Source organism: Alnus glutinosa, chromosome 3 (assembly GCF_958979055.1).
Source record: "Alnus glutinosa chromosome 3, dhAlnGlut1.1, whole genome shotgun sequence".
NCBI lineage: Eukaryota > Viridiplantae > Streptophyta > Magnoliopsida > Fagales > Betulaceae > Alnus > Alnus glutinosa.
In genome coordinates this window covers 9,816,774-9,837,659 of record NC_084888.1, presented here as the reverse complement: position 1 = coordinate 9,837,659, position 20,886 = coordinate 9,816,774, and the positions used below count along the sequence as shown (strand labels likewise).

The 20,886-nt window shown below is 36.6% G+C and overlaps 3 protein-coding genes and 1 pseudogene across 3 annotated transcripts; 3 read left to right on the top strand and 1 right to left on the bottom strand.

The window, feature by feature from the left end:
* The first annotated feature begins 1,680 nt into the window (after nt 1-1,680).
* Nucleotides 1,681-2,813, top strand: LOC133862775 (glutathione transferase GST 23-like). The gene is made up of 2 exons (XM_062298646.1): nt 1,681-2,049; nt 2,360-2,813. Exons 1-2 carry the CDS (start codon nt 1,738-1,740, stop codon nt 2,723-2,725), a joined length of 678 nt encoding a protein of 225 aa, XP_062154630.1. The 5' UTR covers nt 1,681-1,737; the 3' UTR covers nt 2,726-2,813.
* A 3,874-nt stretch (nt 2,814-6,687) lies between these two features.
* On the top strand, nt 6,688-7,803 carry LOC133862776 (glutathione transferase GST 23-like). The gene is made up of 2 exons (XM_062298647.1): nt 6,688-7,015; nt 7,291-7,803. The coding sequence occupies exons 1-2, from the start codon at nt 6,704-6,706 to the stop codon at nt 7,654-7,656; spliced, it is 678 nt and encodes a 225-aa protein (XP_062154631.1). The 5' UTR covers nt 6,688-6,703; the 3' UTR covers nt 7,657-7,803.
* Nucleotides 7,804-8,814: 1,011 nt separating this feature from the next.
* On the bottom strand, nt 8,815-10,257 carry LOC133863138 (pentatricopeptide repeat-containing protein At3g03580-like). The gene has a single exon (XM_062299126.1). It carries the CDS (start codon nt 10,255-10,257, stop codon nt 8,815-8,817), a length of 1,443 nt encoding a protein of 480 aa, XP_062155110.1.
* Nucleotides 10,258-11,840: 1,583 nt separating this feature from the next.
* LOC133863137 (putative receptor-like protein kinase At3g47110) lies at nt 11,841-18,784 on the top strand (annotated as a pseudogene).
* Nucleotides 18,785-20,886: the final 2,102 nt, after the last annotated feature.

Below are 20,886 nucleotides of genomic sequence, written 5' to 3'. Positions count from 1 at the left end.
AAATTACATGGAAATTAGTTTTTTAATTTTTTGTTTTTACTCCAAAATAAACTAGGAAATAAAAAAAATATATATTATCAATCATCTATATATATATATATATATTTTATCAATCACATTTATCGAAATAGCTTATAAAAGAGTTTTGTTTTTATCTAAGTCTGGAATTATACTTAAAACATGCAGGTCGTCTCTTTTCTCACAACCACAAGTATATTGACTAACAGCATCGAAATAGACAGAGCGGAGGAGCAAAATTTCGGGAAATTGCTTATTAATGGCATTTTTATAATTATAAATAATTACAAGAATGCCATTAATAAGCAAAATTTTCTAAAATGCTTTTTAAATAGATCAAGTGATTAGATTTATTGAACCATCACTAAAAAAAAGCAAACAGTCAAATGAACTTTGATGTAACGGTTGGGTTCAAATAATTACAATCTAATGGTTATTATGAAATAATCATTGATAGTTATTCGATCTGATGGTCAGAATTAAGTATTTGTTAAAATATCAGTTTATGACTATTGGATTAACAATTAATAATGAAACAATGTGACTGCAAATGAACAAACATAAATAACTAATATTCAACAAAATATATAATATACTGCTTGCGTGCACTCCAGTTATTAAATACATAACAATTCTCTGTTCTTCTATTTTCTCTCTTATACTTTCCGTACTTTAAATTTTGAATTTCTATCTCATGTTATAATAAAAAATCTGAGCGTATTTGGAGTTTAGTTTTGTTTCTACAAAACGTAGCTAAACAACAAAGAATTTATGAACTCTATTGTATCTGAATAAATAAATTCTTTAGAAAAATAATATTATATCGCATCTTATAAGCATCTCGTTTTTCTACTTTTTTATTACTTTTTTCCTAACAAAACAATTGGGATATCTACCCTTCCTTCTCTGTGTTAACTAGTGCTTGTAGACTTTGTAGGCCTTGTTTGACAAACAATACAAAAAAATTTCACTTTATTTTTACATTTTTGAATAACAATTAACATAAAAATATTTTAATTTTTTTTTTTAAACTTTTTATAAAACATCAATAATTTTTTATTACTATTCAAATAAAAAATTCACTATAATATAAAAAATAATAATAATAATAATAATAATAATAATAATTTTTATGTAAATTTTTTTTACTTTATATTACATCTGTCATTTTTTATTAATTCTAAAATTGACAATAATCTACTGTCCTCTTCTGCACAATAATTTGCTGACCAAGGCCGTAGTATCACCTACCCATCCCTCGACGCCTTGAGAGTTGGGATATTCTGTTTTTCTTAACGTAGCCGCCTTGGGATGTGGATATATATGGGTAGTGCTACAGAGAAGCACAATTTTTAGAATTCATCCGGAAAGTGTGCTTCTTCATGGCACACTTGTAATTGTAATAATTACAAGTGTGCCATGGAGAAGCATTTTTTACGGATGAATTACGGAAAAAATGCTTCTCCCGAGCATTACCCGGATCTATATATATACGACGTTACTACCAAAAAAAATGCCGTCCTCAGAAAAAAAGCTCAAAAAGTCAGTCAATGCACTACAAACAGGAACTCATAATTTACAATATCACCCTTTTGTCATTTATAAAAATTTGATATTGGGAGAAAATATATAAATAGAGGAAAATATAGGGGATATTATCCAAATTCCTTCAAGAATGTTATATAGAAGGACCTGGGCTACCGTGGTTTCAAATCAATCATGGCAGAAGAATTGAAGGTCTTTAGGACATATTCAAGTCCATTTGCTTTAAGGGTCGTTTGGGCGCTTCAACTCAAGGGCGTTCCTTTCGAGACCATATACGAAGATATCTCCAATAAGAGCTCTTTGCTTCTCCAGTACAATCCTATCTGTAAGAAGGTTCCGGTGCTTGTGCACAATGGGAAGCCATTAGCCGAGTCGCTTGTGATTCTTGAATATATTGAGGAGACCTGGAAGCAGACTCCCTTACTTCCTCAAGATCCTTTTGAACGAGCCACCGCACGCTTTTGGGCAAGATTTGGAGATGATAAGGTAAACTAATTAAGCACTGTTTATCTATACAGTAGCTATCTTTCTTTCTTTTTTCCTATTAATTTAGTGGGTTCGCGTTTTGAGTGAGCTCGGCGCATCCTGTCAATGTCAATTTTGTTGGTTTTCATATCAATGTAAGATTTCACTCGAGCATGCGTGGTTCCGTTTGCCTTAGATTTGGCTTCTCAGCGATTTGGGAATTCTGTCCTGTTCCTGACTTCCTGTCAATGTTTTCCTAGATTTGGATCTTTTGAAATTCACTGCCGTGGTCCTTGTTAATATCATGATATGTTGTGTGTTGTTACTGTAGGTTTTGCCTTCCATATGGAATGTTTTTATCAAGCAAGGGAAGGAGCAAGAGGAAGCTATGGTCACAGCCCAGGGGAGCTTGAAATATTTGGAAGAAGAGCTAAGAGGGAAAAAGTTCTTCGGTGGGGAGAAAATTGGACTTGTAGATCTTGCGTTTGGTTGGATTGCTAATTTGGTTGATGTATTTGAGGAGGTAAAGGGTGTGACATTGATAGATCATGAAAACCATCCACTGTTATTGGCATGGAAGCAGAATTTCATGGATGCTCCAATAATCAAAGAAAGCTGGCCATCTCGAGACAAGCTGATCACCAAATACCATGCTATGCTTGAAGCCTACACTGCAAAAGAGGCGGCAGCGAAATGAAATTGTTTGCCAAGGCCTTCTCTTGATGTGCCTCTGTGTTGCAGTCCCTAAAACGGCAGAGCAATTGACATGTTTGAGTTGCTTTACAAGTGTTGGGAAATGGTAGGCAGGGGACACTCATCCGTCCCCTGTCCTACTTTTAATAATATAATAATATATTATATAAGCAAAAAGTGATAAAATCAAAGAAAATAAATGAAAAAGTAATATAATATATTATTATATTATTAAAAGTAGGACAGGGGACGGATGAGTGTCCCCTGCCTATCATAGCTCACAAGTGTTTGCTTGTTAGTTGAAGACATGTTTGTCAATAAAGGATTTATTATTATGGTTTATGCTTATAACATATATACTGTCTTTTTGAAATACAAGGAGATGGTTATCATAAGGAAACAAGTCCACCATTAAATATTCTTTCTGACTAATGGTCCGTTTGGATATATGATTTTTAAAAGTGTAATTTTAAAATAATAATTTAAAAATATACGATTTGAAAACATAATTTTTAAAATCGCGATTAATGCTCTGTTTGTTTTGGTGTAAAATGATTTCTGTCGTAATATAGTTTCAGAGAAGTCATTTTTTCAAAAAAATATTTGCCGTCGAAATCATTTTTTGGTGTTTGACACGTATGGAAAATTACGAATATTTTTTACATTTTAATTTAATCATATTAATTTTAAAAAATTAAATTTTATTCACAAAATAAAAAATATTAATATAAAATAATATAAAAATATTTTTTTATATTTGGCATATACATATTCCGGTAGAAGTTGCCGGAATCCGGCACTAAACGGTCGGATCCCGGCCAGTTGACGGGAAGTCGACCGTCTTGGCCAGTTGCCGGCCAGCTGGCTGGATCTGGCCAGATGCCGGGGGTCCGACCGTTCTGGCCAGATCCAGGCCGGATCCGGCTAGAACTGCCGAATTCGGCCAAGATCCCGGCCAGATGGCTGGTGATTCGGTGTTCTGGCCAAATTCGAGCCGGGATCCGGCGAGATAGCCGGAATCTGGCATGGTATCCCCAGAATCCGGTGACATCTGCTGGACTGGAGTCGGAATCTGACTTGTCGAAATTCGGCAATAGTCAACTGCTTGAACGTAAAGGTCGACTAGGTTGTTTAAAAGAGAGTCGACTGCATCTACTATCTACGGAAAATGATTTACGATTTTAAAAAGTGTAAATCATTTTCTGAAATTTATTAAGCATTTTTGGTCAAACGGAAACCATTTTTCGGTTGACTATTATTTTCGCCCCTACCAAATACCGGAAAATACTGAAACCATTTTTCAAAAATCATTTTACGCCGAAACAAACGGAGCATAAACGTCTAATAAAATCGTAGTTTGACCTTTCGAATCGTAATTTAATATTTAAATTTGTGCAATTATACGGTATCTTCGTTGCGTCGTTAATAAGGTAATAATAGCATTTTTTAGTGGAATGTTTCTCATATCCGGCGAATTGCCAATGCAACTATTCATAATTTTGCGGAGGAAGCATTCATTCTTAGTAACACTCTCATCCCACTTCTATCCCACTCTTGTCTACTTGGACCAATAATGTAAGAGATAGTGGAGAGAGTGTAGTGGGACCCATTTTTTTTAACAATATTATTGGTCCAAGTAGGCAAAGGTGGGATAGGAGTGGGATGAGAGTGTACAACCAAGCATTTCTCTTTTTTTTTAGGAGATCCCTCACTATATTACTGGTCTTTCCATATAAAACACTACGTTTAAATTGCTAATTTTATAGAAGGCTGTTCTACTTTTTTTTTAAAAAAAAATAATAATAATTAGCATCGCCATGTGAATAAATATACGGAAAAAAAAAAATGCATTTACTTATGGAGGGGCATCACACTTCTTGTCTATTTTTCTTGCTCTGGTTTTGATTCCATTCTTTGAAAAACAGAGCTCATCTCCATTTTTCCTTGAAGGCTCCTTTTTCCATCAATCAAAATGGAGAACGTGGCTTTAGAAAAGTGATTTGGTCAAGTATTTAAACAAAATCCAAGACCAGGGCATTTTGGTAAGATTTGGTTCGAAAATGTCACGAGTGACGTAAGTTTAGCCCAAATTGACGTAAATAATAATAATAATAATAATAATAAAAATGTGCTAATTATTGCAGGTAGCCAATTAGGTTGCTTGTAGAATTCGAGTATCACTTTCTAAATTTTAGAGTCTGTCAAAATAATGATACCCTTGGTTATATGTATTTTTTTTCAAAATTTTAGCAAGATGTTAGAAAAAGAAAATTTGACCGACTATAAGGTGCTTCTTAGATAGATTTAGTGGTTAGATTTATTAGACCATCACTAAAGTAAACTATAAGTCAAATCAACTTTAATATAACGGTTAAGATTAAATAATTACGATCTAATGGTTATTATTAAAAAATTATTGATAATTATTTGATTTGATGATCAAAATTAAATGTTAGTTAAAATAACAGTTTATAACTGTTGATTAACAATTAATAATAAACAACGTGACTGTTACTAAACAAACATAAATATCGATGAAAATAAATAAACAAATAAAAAGAACTGATATTCAACACAATATATAGTATACTGCACTCCAATTATTAAATACAAAACAATTCTATTTATTTTATTTTTTTTTTGTTTTCTCTCTTATACCTTCCCTATTTAAATTTTGAATTTCTTTCTCTTGCTATAATAGAAAATCTAAGCGTACTTAGATTTAATTTCAACCCCGTTAAAGGAGGTAGCCCAAACCAAGAGAAAAAGAGAGGTTGTAAAATTCCAAAATAGGAGTCACGGGATTGCATGGAAATTTATTAAGATTTATTAATTAAACATCATTGGCCCTAACAAAGTAACCAAAACCAGGCGGGAATTGGAAGAGATCGAAGGACCACATGCATGTGATATATATCCAACGATCTCCCCAACTTGCCGCTTACTTTTATTCCGATTCTTTGAATGGGGAGCAAAATTAAACACACAGATTGATCGGAGACGTACGGTAAGCGTAATGAAGCGTGTTTTATTCGGACGAAAAGGTTGAAAACTATACGCAGAGTGATCGGGATTGACCTCGTGAACATGAGTACGTCGGCATCAAAGTCAAATGACGGAAAGCTTAAAATAAACCAGTCTGGATGGGAGAGAGGCCAGCAGGAGACGTGCTGGAGTTGGATTTCAATTGATCACAACGAGTTTTTTTTTTTTTTTTCTTTCCTTTTTTAAAATAATTAATTTAAAAGAAACATTAATGACTTTTCAAGTGCAGTCTCATCTGATTATTTATTATTTTCTTATATAGTTTCTTTTAATTTATTTTCCAAGCATGCACGTATTTATTCTTTGATGGGGAAAGAGAAATGAATAAAGCCATATGCATTTATCTACCATACTTCTATAATTTGGGTAAGCATTCAAAAATGTGTAACGTGTGTTCATATTTTTTTTTGAAAAATAGAAAAAGGGAGAATGAGATGAAGTCACACACATCGAAACTGAATTATGAGGAAGAGGTAGACGCAAACAACGTGCGTTCATACTTATTAACAAGTTGCGAGTGAAACATATTTAGATTTTTCAACTTAAGATTTATGAACTTTATTGTATTCTAAATAAATATTTGATGCAACCTTTGCATACTATTTTGATACGTAAAAATAAATTCTTTAAAAAAAAAAAAAAAAAAAAAAAAAAAGCAAATGCATGTCAGAAGGATTTCGTTTTTCTTCCTTCTATTACTTTTCTACCCTTCTCTGTGTCAACCAGTGCCGGCAGTATCTACCGAAAAAAATCTCAAAAAGTCAGTCAATGCACTACAAACAGGAACTCATAATTTGCAATATCACCCTTTTGTCATTTATAAAAATTTGATATTGGGGGAGAATGTATAAATAGAGGAAAATATAGGGGATATTATCCAAATTCCTTTAAGAATGTAATATATAAGGACCTGGGCTACTGTGGTTAGAAATCAATCATGGCAGAAGAATTGAAGGTCTTTAGGACATGGTCAAGTACATTTGCTTTAAGGGTCGTTTGGGCGCTTCAACTCAAGGGCGTTCCTTTCGAGACCATATACGAAGATCTCTCCAATAAGAGCTCTTTGCTTCTCCAGTACAATCCTATCTATGAGAAGGTTCCGGTGCTTGTGCACAATGGAAAGCCATTAGCCGAGTCGCTTGTGATTCTTGAATATATTGAGGAGACCTGGAAGCAGACTCCCTTACTTCCTCAAGATCCTTTTGAACGAGCCACCGCACGCTTTTGGGCAAGATTTGGAGATGATAAGGTAAACTAATTAAGCACTGTTTATCGATCTATACAGCAGCTATCTTTCTTTCTTTTTTCCTGTTAATTTAGTGGGTTCGCGTTTTGAGTGAGCTCGGCGCATCTTGTCAATATCAATTTTGTTGGTTCCGTTTGCCTTAGATTTGGCTTCTCAGCGATTTGGGAATTCTGTCCTGTTCCTGACTTCCAGTCAATGTTTTCCTAGATTTGGATCTTTCGAAATTCACTGCCGTGGTACTTGTTAATATCAAGATATGTTGTGTGTTGTTACTGTAGGTTTTACCTTCCGTATGGAATGCTTTTATCAAGCAAGGGAAGGAGCAAGAGGAAGCAATGGTCTCAGCCCAGGAGAACTTGAAATATTTGGAAGAAGAGCTAAGAGGGAAAAAGTTCTTCAGTGGGGAGAAAATTGGACTTGTAGATCTTGCGTTTGGTTGGATTGCTAATTTGGTTGATGTACTTGAGGAGGTAAAGGGTGTGACATTGATAGATCATGAAAACCATCCACTGTTATTGGCATGGAAGCAGAATTTCATGGATGCTCCAATAATCAAAGAAAGCTTGCCATCTCGAGACAAGCTGATCACCAGATACCATGCTATGCTTGAAGCCTACACTGCAAAAGAGGCGGCAGCGAAATGAAATTGTTTGCCAAGGCCTTCTCTTGATGTGCCTCTGTGTTGCAGTCCCTAAAACGGCAGAGCAATTGACATGTTTGAGTTGCTTTACAAGTGTTTGCTTGTTAGTTGAAAACATGTTTGCCAATAAAGGATTTATTGTTATGGTTTATGCTTATAACATATATACTGTCTTTATGAAATACAAGGAGATAGTGATCATAAGGAAACAAGTCCCACCATAAAATATTCTTTCTGATTAAGGTTTCGTTTGAGTTTGTGATTTCAAAATGTACGATTTTAAAATATGTTATTTGAAAATGTAATTTTTAAAATCGCAGTTAAGCGTTTTGCAAAATTATAGTTTAACCTTTAAAATCGCAGTTTAACATGTAAATTTAAAAAGTTAATTTTCTACATTTTCAAATTATAATTTTTTTAAAAAGCAATGTCAAATGATTTATTTTCTGTGATTTTAAATCAAATCGTACTTTTTGATTATGAAATCGCAACGTCAAATGCATTCTAAATCAAAAAGAATCCTACCAAACCAATCCAATCTCCAATAATTGAGATATGATATACTATTAGTGATTCAATGCATCTCAGCATCTCACCCTATATATTCTCTTACGCCAAATAGAGAGCTAGGATTGCAACCATAAAGTTTTAAGATTGAGGATCCACCCCCTAGGTTGATTCTCAGCCATTTCTAGGGGCATCACAATGATTTATGTACATTTCTATCTAAAATAGCTAACTAAAATCTACTTTTTTTTTTATTTTGATCATCTATTCTATTTAAATGAAAAATATGAGGAAAACTGTTTTTGGTTAACTTAACCAAATCACAGACATTTCATCAGTATATATAATCAATCATTACAACTAGTGTTACAATCGTATCAGTAAATAAAAGATTAAAGTGATTTGTACATTAACAATTGGATTTAAAATGATCTCAAAAGAATGAACTCAAATGTATAAAGATGTTGGTTGTCGATGATCAAGCTATAAAACAGGGTAAGCAGCAGGGAGGATGTGTGTGCCATGAGAAATGGAGAACAACAGAGAATTTACCAATTTTTTCCACTATAATAGACAAATGCATTGGCTGTAATTTTACCAAGGTCCTTATCATGCAAATTCCATATTAGACAGATATAGTAATGGGAGAAACTCATCACCAGTGATCTCGACAACTACAGGTTCCATCCTTTAACAAATGAAAGCGATTGGCGTCTCTTACTAATATTTCTCTTTGCATGATCTTCGATATGTACTTGGTCACGGTGTGACAATCTCCACAAACCCTAAGGTTTTTCATCACCTGCAAAGGGGTCCCTGGTTTCGTATTCAACAATCCAAATGCTATGGCAAGCCTTTCGCTGTGCCCACAAAGCATGTCTCTCTTCTCATCCTCCTCCACATCATGCAGAACAAATTGCAGATTTGCAACATAACCTTCCTTAGCCAACAAACCAGAAAGTATCCCTAATAACTTATAAACCTCTTCAAACTGTTCAAAACACTTGTCTCCAGTCCCAAAAACGTAAACTGTGTTTCGAATCTCCATCCAGCTACATCCCGGTTCTTTTTTGAGTCCTCTAGCTTTTATAGATTTTCGTATCATTCTTACTTGATCCCACTTTCCTAAAGCCGCATATACATTGGATATCAATACATAATACCCAGGATCAACTGAACTCAATTTGATGATCTGCTCTGAGACGCGTTCTGCAAACTTTATGTCTCCATGTGCTTGAGAAGCGCTAAGTAAAGATCCCCATATACTTGCGTCCGGTTTCAGCGGCATTGAAAGGATAAACTCCTCTGCTTTAGCGAAATGTCCAGAACGGGATAGAAGATCAACTACACAAGCATAACGTTCAATCCTTGGCTCAATGTTGTAATCTTTCTTCATCCGGTCAAAGCAAGCCAGAACCTCGTCTACCAAACCTGAATGGCTACAAGCAAAAATGATGGCGACAAAAGCAACATGATCAGGGTAAACCCCAGTTGCTTCCATCTCCAGAAAAGCTCTGAAAGCTTTCCTGCCTTCACCATACATCCCATATGCGGATATCAAAGCAGTCCATGTCACCACATCTTTCATTTTCATGCACTTGAATACCCGGACTGAGTCCTCTAATCTACCACATTTGGAGTACATCTCAATCAGTGCGTTCCCAATTGGAACATCTGTCTCAAATCCAAATTTTAAAACACATCCATGGATCTCTTTTCCTTGTCGCTTGGCAGCAAGGAAGGAACACATGGGCAAGATACCTAACATGGTGGCAACATCTGGTGACACTCCTTCAGTTCTCATTCCGTTGGTCATTCTCAATCCTAAACTACAATTTTCAGAACGAACGCAGGCAGCAATAATGGTATTCCATGTGACTATATCGCGAGCTTTCATGTTCTCAAATACTTTCACCGAATCCTCCAATTTTCCACATTTAGCATACATATCAACAAGAGCATTAGTGACCACTAGATATGAATCAAATCCAAACTTTGCTATATCACAGTGGATCATTTTACGCAGGTCCATGTCTGCCAACAGCGTAGAGACAGCCAGGAGTGTCAAATAGCTCACATGTTCGGATTTCATCTCCATCTTCGTTATCTTAAAAAGCTTTAAACCTTCATCATAAAAACCATTTATAATATAGCCATTCATCAGTGAGTTCGATGTCTTCTCTACTTTCTTTCATATCCCTTTTCTTTTCTTTTCATTATATTCCTACCAACCCTCATATTTTGTTATATTCTTTTCCTTTCAAGTAATTGTTAGTGAATATGTATGAGTATATTGCAGTTGCAGTTGAAGTTGCCGTGGTGACCGAATATTGCAGTCGTATGCTAAACAAGAATCAAGCCTAATTAAGATAATTAAATATGATCACCCGGTGGTCTCTTTCATTTTGAATAAATATATATTTATCCTCGCCTACTGAAATAAAAGTCATAAATGTCCAAACGCAATGTCCAATATAGGCATAGCTATAAAATACTAGCTTGCCTTTTCGCTTTCAATTGGTGCTATGTTTCAACTCAAGGCTCTTATAGTCATCAGATCCCCATTAAATTAATTCAAAATTAAAATAAGGGATAATTGTACCGTTGGTCCCTGTGGTATACCATAATTATTTTTCACTCCCTATGGTTTAAAAAGTTAATGGGAGGTCCTCGTGATATGCAATAATTACAAATTGATCCCTGGCGTCAAATTCTGTTAAAATTTTTAACAGATTCCGTCAAATGCCACGTAAGCGCCACGTGTCGCCAATAAGATGGCGACACGTGTCTACCTTAATAAAAAAAATATAAATTTATTAAAAAATAAATAAAAATACTTATTTTTTTATAAAAAAAATTCAAAAAAAATTCAAAAAAAAAAACAAAAAAAAAAAAGCTGAAGGGGTGGCCTGGCCGCCCCCAGCCACTGGGGGTGGCCGCTCGCCACCCCTAGTGGCTGCAGGGGGTGGCGCGCGGCCACCCCCAAGGCCCAGGGGGTGGCCTTCGGGCCACCCCTAGATCTACTAAGGGTGGCCCAATGGCCACCCCCGGCCACTGGGGTGGCCGCGCGCCACCCCATGTGGCCTCTGGGGGTGGCGCGCGGCCACCCCCAGTGGCCGGGGGTGGCCATCGGGCCACCCTTAGTAGATCTAGGGGTGGCCCGAAGGCCACCCCCAATGGCCATGGGGTGGCCGTGCGCCACCCCGGCCACTGGGGTGGCCGCGCGCCACCCCAGGCGGCCTTTGGGGGTGGCGCGCGGCCACCCCTATGGGCTGGGGGTGGCCAGGCCACCCCCTTTCCCCATTTTTGTTTTTTTTTTTTTTTTTTTAAAAAAAAAAAAAGTATTTTTTATTTATTTTTTAATAAATTTATATTATTTTATTAAAATTAGACATGTCAGCGCCACGTGTCACCAATAAGATGATGACACGTGGCGCTGACGTGGCATTTGACGGAATCTGTTAAAAATTTTAACAGAATTTGACGCCAGGGATCGATTTGTAATTATTGCATATCAGAAGGACCTCTCATGAACTTTTTAAACCATAGGGAGTGAAAAATAATTATGGTATACCACAGGGACCAACGGTGCAATTATCCCTTAAAATAAAAATCCATGCCGGCCATATATAATTTCAATTGGTGCTATGTACTGCAGCCAACTACTGTCATAATGAAACTGAAAATCTGGTCCATCCCCACTACAAAGCTGATCTTTTTATAACAATCGGTCAACCCACAAACACTCTCACTGCAATTTGATCAGACCTGAAAATTATATTTCCAACCAGATCGATGAAGCACTCTTGTCTGCGTTCCAAGTGGATTTTGTTTACATTCTTTCACGGAATTCTTCTTTTGTTTAAATCTGCAAGAACGCCCGCTTTTGCAGATGAGCCGGCCGATCACCTGGCGCTGCTTGACTTCAAGAATCGGATTATCCAAGACCCACTTCAAATCATGAGCTCGTGGAATGACTCCACCCATTTCTGCAACTGGTTTGGCGTTACATGCAGTCCCTCCAGTAAAAGAGTCATGGTTCTGAACCTGGAAGCTCAAAGATTGGCTGGCACCATAACACCTTCTATGGGAAATCTTACTCACCTTACTAGAATCAACCTGAGAAACAACAGCATCTATGGTGAAATTCCTCAACAATTGGGAAGCCTACGCCGCCTGCAGCATCTCAACCTGAGTTTCAATTCCTTTGGTGGGAATCTTCCGACTAATCTAAGTCACTGTACAGAACTTACAGTGCTCGATGTTGGTGCCAACAAGTTTGTTGGGCAGATTCCAGAGCAGTTCAGTTCATTGTCAAAGTTGGTTTGCCTGCAACTTGCTGGGAACAACCTTACAGGAACAATCCCGGGGTGGATAGGAAACTTTTCTTCTTTGTATGTTCTTTCCCTTCTCCTGAACAATTTACAAGCTAAGGTAGCATACCTAGTGAGCTTGCCCGTCTATCAGGCTTGGGATATTTTCAACTTTATGGGAATAATCTATCTGGTACTATCCCTCCTCTTATTTATAATATATCTTCCATATACTTTTTCTCTGTTACTCAAAACCACCTGCATGGAAGCCTTCCACCAGATGTTGGCCTTACTCTTCCTAACCTTGAAACATTTGCCGGCGGTGTTAATAGTTTCACCGGACCAATTCCCGTGTCATTCTCAAATGCTTCTAGGCTTGGGCTGCTTGACTTTGCTGAAAATGGTCTCACTGGGACGGTGCCTCAAAATCTAGCAAGTTTGCGTGGCTTGGTTAGACTTAATTTCGATGACAATAGACTTGGAAATGGGAAAGTTGGTGGCCTGGATTTTATCGGTTTTCTAGCTAACTGTACTAATTTAGAGGTCTTGGGTCTTGCTCGTAATCAATTTGGTGGAGTGCTGCCGAGCTCCATAGCCAACCTTTCCTCCCAGCTGAGAATTCTTACTATGAGTGAAAATATGATACATGGAGGCATTCCCATTGGGATTGGGAACCTTGTTAACTTGACCCTTCTGGGATTAGAAGGTAACTATTTGGGTGGTCCTCTCCCAGATGCTATTGGGAAGCTCCAACAGTTACAGGGACTACATCTGCACTATAACAAATTTTCAGGGCCGATCCCTTCCTCCTTAGGTAACTTAAGTAAATTGACAAAGCTCTTCATGGATGGAAACAGATTTGAAGGAAGTATTCCTGCAAGTCTAGGAAACTGCCAGAAGTTGCTTCATCTAAACCTTTCTAGTAACAATCTCAATGGTTCCATACCAAAACAGGTTATTGGTCTTTCTTCCATTTCGATTTCTTTGGTCATGTCTCATAATTCTTTGACAGGTACACTGCCATTTGAGGTAGGCAACTTAAAAAATCTTGTGGAGTTAGATCTCTCAGAGAATAGATTATCAGGTGAAATTCCTACTTCCCTTGATAGTTGTATTAGTATGGAACGTTTGTATTTGGAGGGTAATTCATTTGAAGGAGCAATTCCTTCATCTTTGAAGACGCTAAGAGGTTTAGAAGAAATTGATCTTTCACGTAATAACTTATCGGAACAAATTCCTGAATTTTTCAACAAGTTTTTGTCACTTAAGCATCTCAATCTTTCTCATAATGATCTCGAGAGGGAAGTGCCAAGTGAAGGGATTTTTTCGAATGTAAGCGCATTTTTAATCTTTGGAAATGACAAGCTATGTGGTGGTGTCCCAAAATTACTTTTACCAATATGCTATAGAAAGTGTCACGCCCCCGTTTTCGGATATAAGGGAAGCGTGAGTTTGAGTACTACAATCAAACATTTTAAATGGAAGCGTGCATTTACAACTATAAATTTAAAACTTTCTATTTTTAGACCTTTCTATTAATAATTCTTTACAACACTTTGAATCCTCTAAAAGAAACAAAACATACTATACAATACTAGGGTTTGGCTGGTTCATCACGAACTATCGCTCTCAGTGAGGTCTACGCCCTTCCAAGAAAAAGACTTCGTCTTACTGCTGACATCTGGAAAGGGGTGGAGGGAAAAAGGGGTGAGTTCGACAACTCAGTAAGGAAATACAACACCAGGGGAATAAAACATACTATAAACCTTTATGCAATAATCTTTAATCATGCATAATGACAGATTTATTCTACTTACTGATAGGAATTATTTTCACATATGATGAATTGCATAATGTAAATTGATTTATAACCTAAACCAATTGTATGTTGATTTTAATTTATTTTAGATGATTTAAGTGTTTTTAAAATATATTAAGATTTATGATGATGTTTAGAAATATGAATATGATATGTGATTTTCGACCGAGTATAAGTTGGAGATTCAAGTTATGAAAAATTGTCTGAGAGGTGTTATGCTAGGCTGTTTATGTTTTATAAGAAAACACATAGTAAAACATGATTCATAACATGAGATGTATTGTTTTAGGACAGGTGGCATAGCATATGAACAATTTAATAGAATTTGTAGAATATGAATAATGATATAAGAATGACTGTTTATTATGAGAATGACAGTTTATTATGAGAATGACAGTTTATTATGATCCAGTAATTTCTTTTTATCAGTTTTCTCTTTAATCCTTTCTCTGTGGTTTAACCTCTTATAGACTCTACACCGCCAATTCCCGTGAGCGGCGCACGTTGGCTTTGTCCAAAGGACCTATAGACTCAGCCTGTCGTCACAGAGAAGAGTCGCCGGGTTGGGGATCTTCCCTAGGTGAAGGCCAACCTCGGATGGTAGCACACACCGACTTACGGTATGCTTGCCATGCTACCCTATGGGTACCAATTCTAACTGTAGTAGTGCCTCAAGGTTAAACAATTACTGCACATGAACGTTTTCTGTAATACTGTAGGCTCTGCTTTATCTGTAAACTTTATTTCAAAACTGTAAGAGCCGCTTTTATAACTGTAGTCATGTGCAGAATTTAACTTTATATTCTCTTTTCCTTGAAAACTGTATTCTTAAATAGAGTCATATACTTTGGAATTCTCTGTAATCATATCTTTCAAATGCTCTCTTTTTCATCATTGCATATTTCACAACTTTGAAATGCTCTTAATTATGACTGTAATTATGTATAAATCATAACTTTAAAATATGCTCTTAATCATATCTGTGAGTATGCATAATTCATAATTTTAAAATGCTCTTAGTCTTAACTATAATTATGCATAAATCATAATTCTTAAAAATGCTCTTAACCAAAACTGTGATTTATGCTCAAAATTCTTAAACAATATCATATGAGTAATAAAGCTTGGCATTAAAAATCGCATGAGCAACGCTTTGTAAAATTCCCCAACACTTTATCAAAAGATTTATAATAAAATCTTGTTGGGTTTTTCGGTGTTGTATCCCCTTACCTGGATTTTCCATTAGCGTCTGGGTCGAGCTTTTACCTAGATAAAACACAAGGACGAATTTAGCGGAGCGTTCTAATATTTCAGTTTTAAAACTTAAACTAAATTATCCTATATACATAACCATCTAACTAAAACATAATTGAATACCCTATAGACAAATCAATAAATCCTAAAACATAACACATGGCCAACTCATCAAAATATTATTTAATCATTTAATCAAAATATCATATAACTGAACCAAGTCCCAACACCTATACTCCAAAACATCAACATGAACTTATATCCAAAATTCAAATCATGGTTAAAATGTCCATTATCCCAAAATCTCCATAACCAATACAATCGGCCATCCTACAAGTCACCAATAACCCAAAAGACATAGGTACACGGCTGAATATGGAGTACACAGCATACACATACAAATCCAAGAACACCCATATACCCATTTAGCTATTCCAACCTCAAAACCAATCAACCCAACTATAGGATTTAACATAATCTAAATCAGGGACCTAAAATCAATATATACCACCATCAAGCACAGCCTACACCAAATCAGAACACTACCCAAAACACACACAGATTATATTTGAAACACTCATTGCCGAAACCTTCATAGCCACACACTGAAATTCCATACGCAATACTCATCAAAACAGCATAGTACCCAATCATCCAAAAATCTACAATAATAAACTACCAATTTAAACCAAATCATAGGGTTTACTCACTTTGAGGATTTTCCCAGAAAATCCACCGAAGAAATCACCGGAAATCGGCTCTGGTTCGTCGGAGAACTCGCCGGAAAACCGTTCCTGGAGGGTCGGCTTTCATGGGTCTCGGGTCGCGGATCACTGGGTCACGGTTGCACGGCCATGGGTCGTACGGGTTGCTGGCAGTCGACTACCGACGAAAACCATCGGAGAGCAGCCCCCAAACGCCGGAAAACGGGTCTCAGGCAGCCGGACAGGAAAGATCGGCATCAGGGCTCTCGGGTCCGACGGGTTGCGGGTCGGGTTTTGGATCAGGGCTTCGGGTCTTCATGGATCGGCCAGAAAAATCGCCTAAGCCTGCCGGAAATCGGCGTCTATCTGCCGGACATGGAGAATCGGACCTCCGGAAGGTTCAGGTCGCACGGTTTTCTCCCGGATCCATTGGGTTTGGCTCGCGGGTCGCTCGGGTCCTCCTCGATCGGCCGGAAATCGGCCTGGGCTCCACCGGAAATCGACTTGTCTCGTCGGAAAACAGCCTCCGCTCTACTGGACGACGCCGTCGGGTTCAACGGGTCACGGGTCGTGAGTCACGGGTTCTCGGGTCTCTCGGGTTTTTCTGGACTCACGGGTCGCGGGGTTCGGCCGGAACAACACCTGGCCCGCCGGAAATAGCACCGTCGGCGTTCCCTGGGTTTTGGGTCCACCGGGTCCTCTCTTCCCGGCCACTCTCTCCCTCTCGGTATCTCTCCCTTGATCTCTCATCTCAGTCTCACTCTCTCCCTCTTGCTGTCTCTGTTTTCGGCAAGAAAAAGAAGAATAGAAGAAGAAAGAAAGAGTAACGAAGAAGGAAGGAGAAAGAAGACCAAAAACAAAGGGAAAAGAGAAGAAAATAATAAAGGGATAAATCAACTTCCCGTGCAAGTTCTTCTTTCTATTTTTTTTTTTTTTGTTACTTACTAAATAAGTTATAAAATATATATATATATATATATATATATATATATATATATATATATATATATATATTATTAAAAAAAACTGGGATATTACAGAAAGACTCCACGTTCATCCGTGAAACACCTTGCACTCAAAGTAGTAATTCCTGTCGCTAGCATAGTCATATTTGTACTTATTCTATTGTGTTTTTCCCACACGTGTTATGTGGTTAAAAATTCGAGAAAGAGACCTTTGACTGCATCTTCCGTAGAGGATTGGGAATTGGGTATATCTTATGCAGAACTCCAAGCATCAACTAATGGTTTCTCTGTGGACAATTTGATTGGTTCAGGTAGTTTTGGTTCTGTATACAAAGGAGTTCTTTCTAGCAATGGAACAATTGTTGCAGTTAAAGTATTAAAACTTCAACAGCGAGGAGCTTCCAAGAGTTTTATAGATGAATGCAATGCTTTGAAAATTTTACACCATCGTAATCTCCTTAAAATCATCACTGTTTGCTCAAGCATTGATCATCAAGGGAATGACTTTAAGAGTCTAGTTTTTGAGTTCATGTCTAATGGAAGCCTAGACCAATGGTTGCATCCTATAGAGGATGAGCAACAACAATGCAAGAGATTGAACTTTATTCGGAGACTGAATATAGCCATACATGTTGCATATGCACTGGAATATCTTCATCTTCATTGTGAAATGCCGATTGTTCATTGTGATGTAAAGCCAAGCAATGTCATGCTCAATGAAGATATGGTAGCTCATGTTGGCGACTTTGGATTAGCAAAGTTCGTCTTTGAAGCATCACATAATCCCTCCAAAAATCAAACCATGTCAGAATTCTCAGTTGCGCTGAAAGGTTTCATTGGGTACATTCCTCCAGGTATGTTTCAACTAGTGACATGGCTCAAATTTGACACAGCAAAACATGAACGAGAAAGGTCAAGCCAAAGCTCTAATTTTTAGGCCTAATATATATATAAGAAAATTTCAAAATCAAGGGCGATGGCCTCCTCCAAACCCTGATTCTGTCTTCTACCACTACCAAAAAATTCACAAAATTGTTAAATAGTAGTAGATATGCATTAATGGATAAATTCTTGAGTTTAGAAGACTATACTATCTTATTGATCATGTATTAATAAATTGCAGAGTATGGGATGGGTGGCCAAGTTTCCATACTTGGAGATATATACAGCTATGGGATACTCTTGCTGGAGATGTTTACCGGGAAAAGACCTACCGATGACATGTTCAAAGATGATCTAAGCATTCACAAGTTCACTGCAATGGCTTTGCAGATGGGACGTGTCATGGACATAGTGGACTCATCAATGCCCTTTGAAGAAGATGCAGATGATGAGACAAATAAAGATGACGTAGAAGAAAGCGCAATAATCGAAGAATTTGATTGTCATTTCAATGCCAAAAGCAGAATGGAGGATTGCTTGGTCTCAGTGTTGCAGAATGCAGATTGGATTGTTGTGCTCTGCAACATCACCTCGGAAGCAGATACCCATAAATGTTGTCGTAAACAAACTAAGTGAAATTAGAGACTCGTTTCTTTTAGATTTAAGAATTGGAACACAAGAAAAATGAGCTAATTGGACTGTAATATTTATTCGATTGGATATTGCACTGAGAAGTTGGGCTATGTTTATTAAGGAAAAACTTCACTTATAACTCCTGATCTTTCATCATTTTTTAAAAATGTATCCAAACTTTAAAAGTATCAATTTATGGTATTCACTATCCATATTTCAATTTTTTTCAATTTCAACCCTCCGTTAGAATTTTCCGTTAAATCCTGTCAAAATTCTCAAAATGCCTCTTTTTTTTTAGGAAATCAAAGAAAAAAATTGCTAAAATTTAGGTGTTAGTTAGAATTTAACGGAATTTACAAAAATATCCATGTCTAAATCTTTGAAAATTTTTGCTTACTAAAAACTAAATTGTGCTAATCATGTCATATTAAGTACTTGGGTCAATTTAACCCATTGAGAATAAACTTCTATCGAACAAAAGAATTAAATTTTAAAGAAAAATTGACCTCATATCACACACACATTCAGTCATGGTTAGATGATTTTATTTAATGATTCATTGACTCACAATTCCACTTGTAAAATTGTTTAATTTTATTCAAATATTCACACAGGACCCATAAGAATCCGAAGACATTAATTCCATAGATTTCGGGTAGTAGTGGTTGAGTATTTTGGGGCCCATGCTAGACTTTTGCAAAAGATCACTCAGTTTTTTGCTAGGCTGATGTAATGCCTTTTGAGTACGTATAGAGTTATATTAATAGGACTATGATCATTGTAATGTAATAGTGTAAAGGTAACTAAGGCATAGTTATGAATAAATGAAGTTATATTTCAGTTAGTGCTACGATGTAATAGTTTCGGTCTTTAATTAAGCTAAAGTTCTAAAAAAGAAAAATTATACGGTATCTTCTTTGCGTCGTTAATAAGGTAATAATAGCATTTTTTTAGTGGAATGTTTCTCATATCCGACAAATTGCCAATGGAACTACCCATAATCTTGCGAAGGAAGCACTCTTTCTTAGTAAGGAACGGGTTTTATTTTTTAGGAGTTCCTTCGCTGTATAATTGGTCTTTCCATGTAAAACACTACGTCTAAATTGCTAATTTTATAGAAGGCTGATCTACTTTTTTTAAAAAAAAATTATGATAACAATAATAATAATAATTAGCATCGCCACGTGAATAAATATAGGGATAATTGCACCGTTGGTCTCTGTGGTATGTCATAATTATTTTTCACTCCTTATGGTTTAAAAAGTTCATGGGAGGTCTATGTGGTATGCAATAATTACGTTTTACTCCCTGGGTCGATTTTCCGTCCATCATTTTGACGAAATCTATTAACCCTACACGTCAGCACCACGTGTCGCCAATAAAATGGCGACATGTGTCTATTTTAATAAATAAATATAAATTTATTAAAAAATAAATAAATAAACTTATTCTTTTAAAAACCAAAAAAAAATAAATAAATAAAAAGAAGAAAAAAGGGCAGGCTTGGAGTGGCCAGGCCACCCCAGCCAATGGGGGTGGCGCGCTGGCGGCCACTGGGGGTGGCGCTCGGACACCCCCATTGGCAGGGGGTGGCCCAGCCACCCCAAGCCTGCTCTTTTTCTTTTTTTTTTCTTTTTTTTTTTTGTTTTTGTTTTTGGTTTTTTTTTTTCTAAAAAAATAAGTTTATTTATTTATTTTTTAATAAATTTGTATTTTTTTTCATTAAGATGGACACGTGTCGCCATCTTATTGGCGACAGGTGGCGCTGACGTGTAAAGCTAATAGATTCCGTCAAAATTGTGGACGGAAAATCGACCCAGGGAGTAAAACGTAATTATTGCATACCACAGGGACCTCTCATGAACTTTTTAAACCATAAGGAGTGAAAAATAATTATGGCATACCACAGGGACCAACGGTGCAATTATCCCATAAATATTAGGAAGAAAAAAAAATGCATTTACTTATGGAGGGGCATCACACTTCTTGTCTATTTTTCTTGCTCTGGTTTTGATTCCATTTTGAAAAATAAATGGACTTCTAAATTTAACAGTGTGTGTGAACAGTGTGCAACAAAATATTAAATGCGGAATTTAAAGGAGACAAATATTTTGTTGACGAAGTGGAAACTCAATTAAGAGAAAAACCACTTCGGGG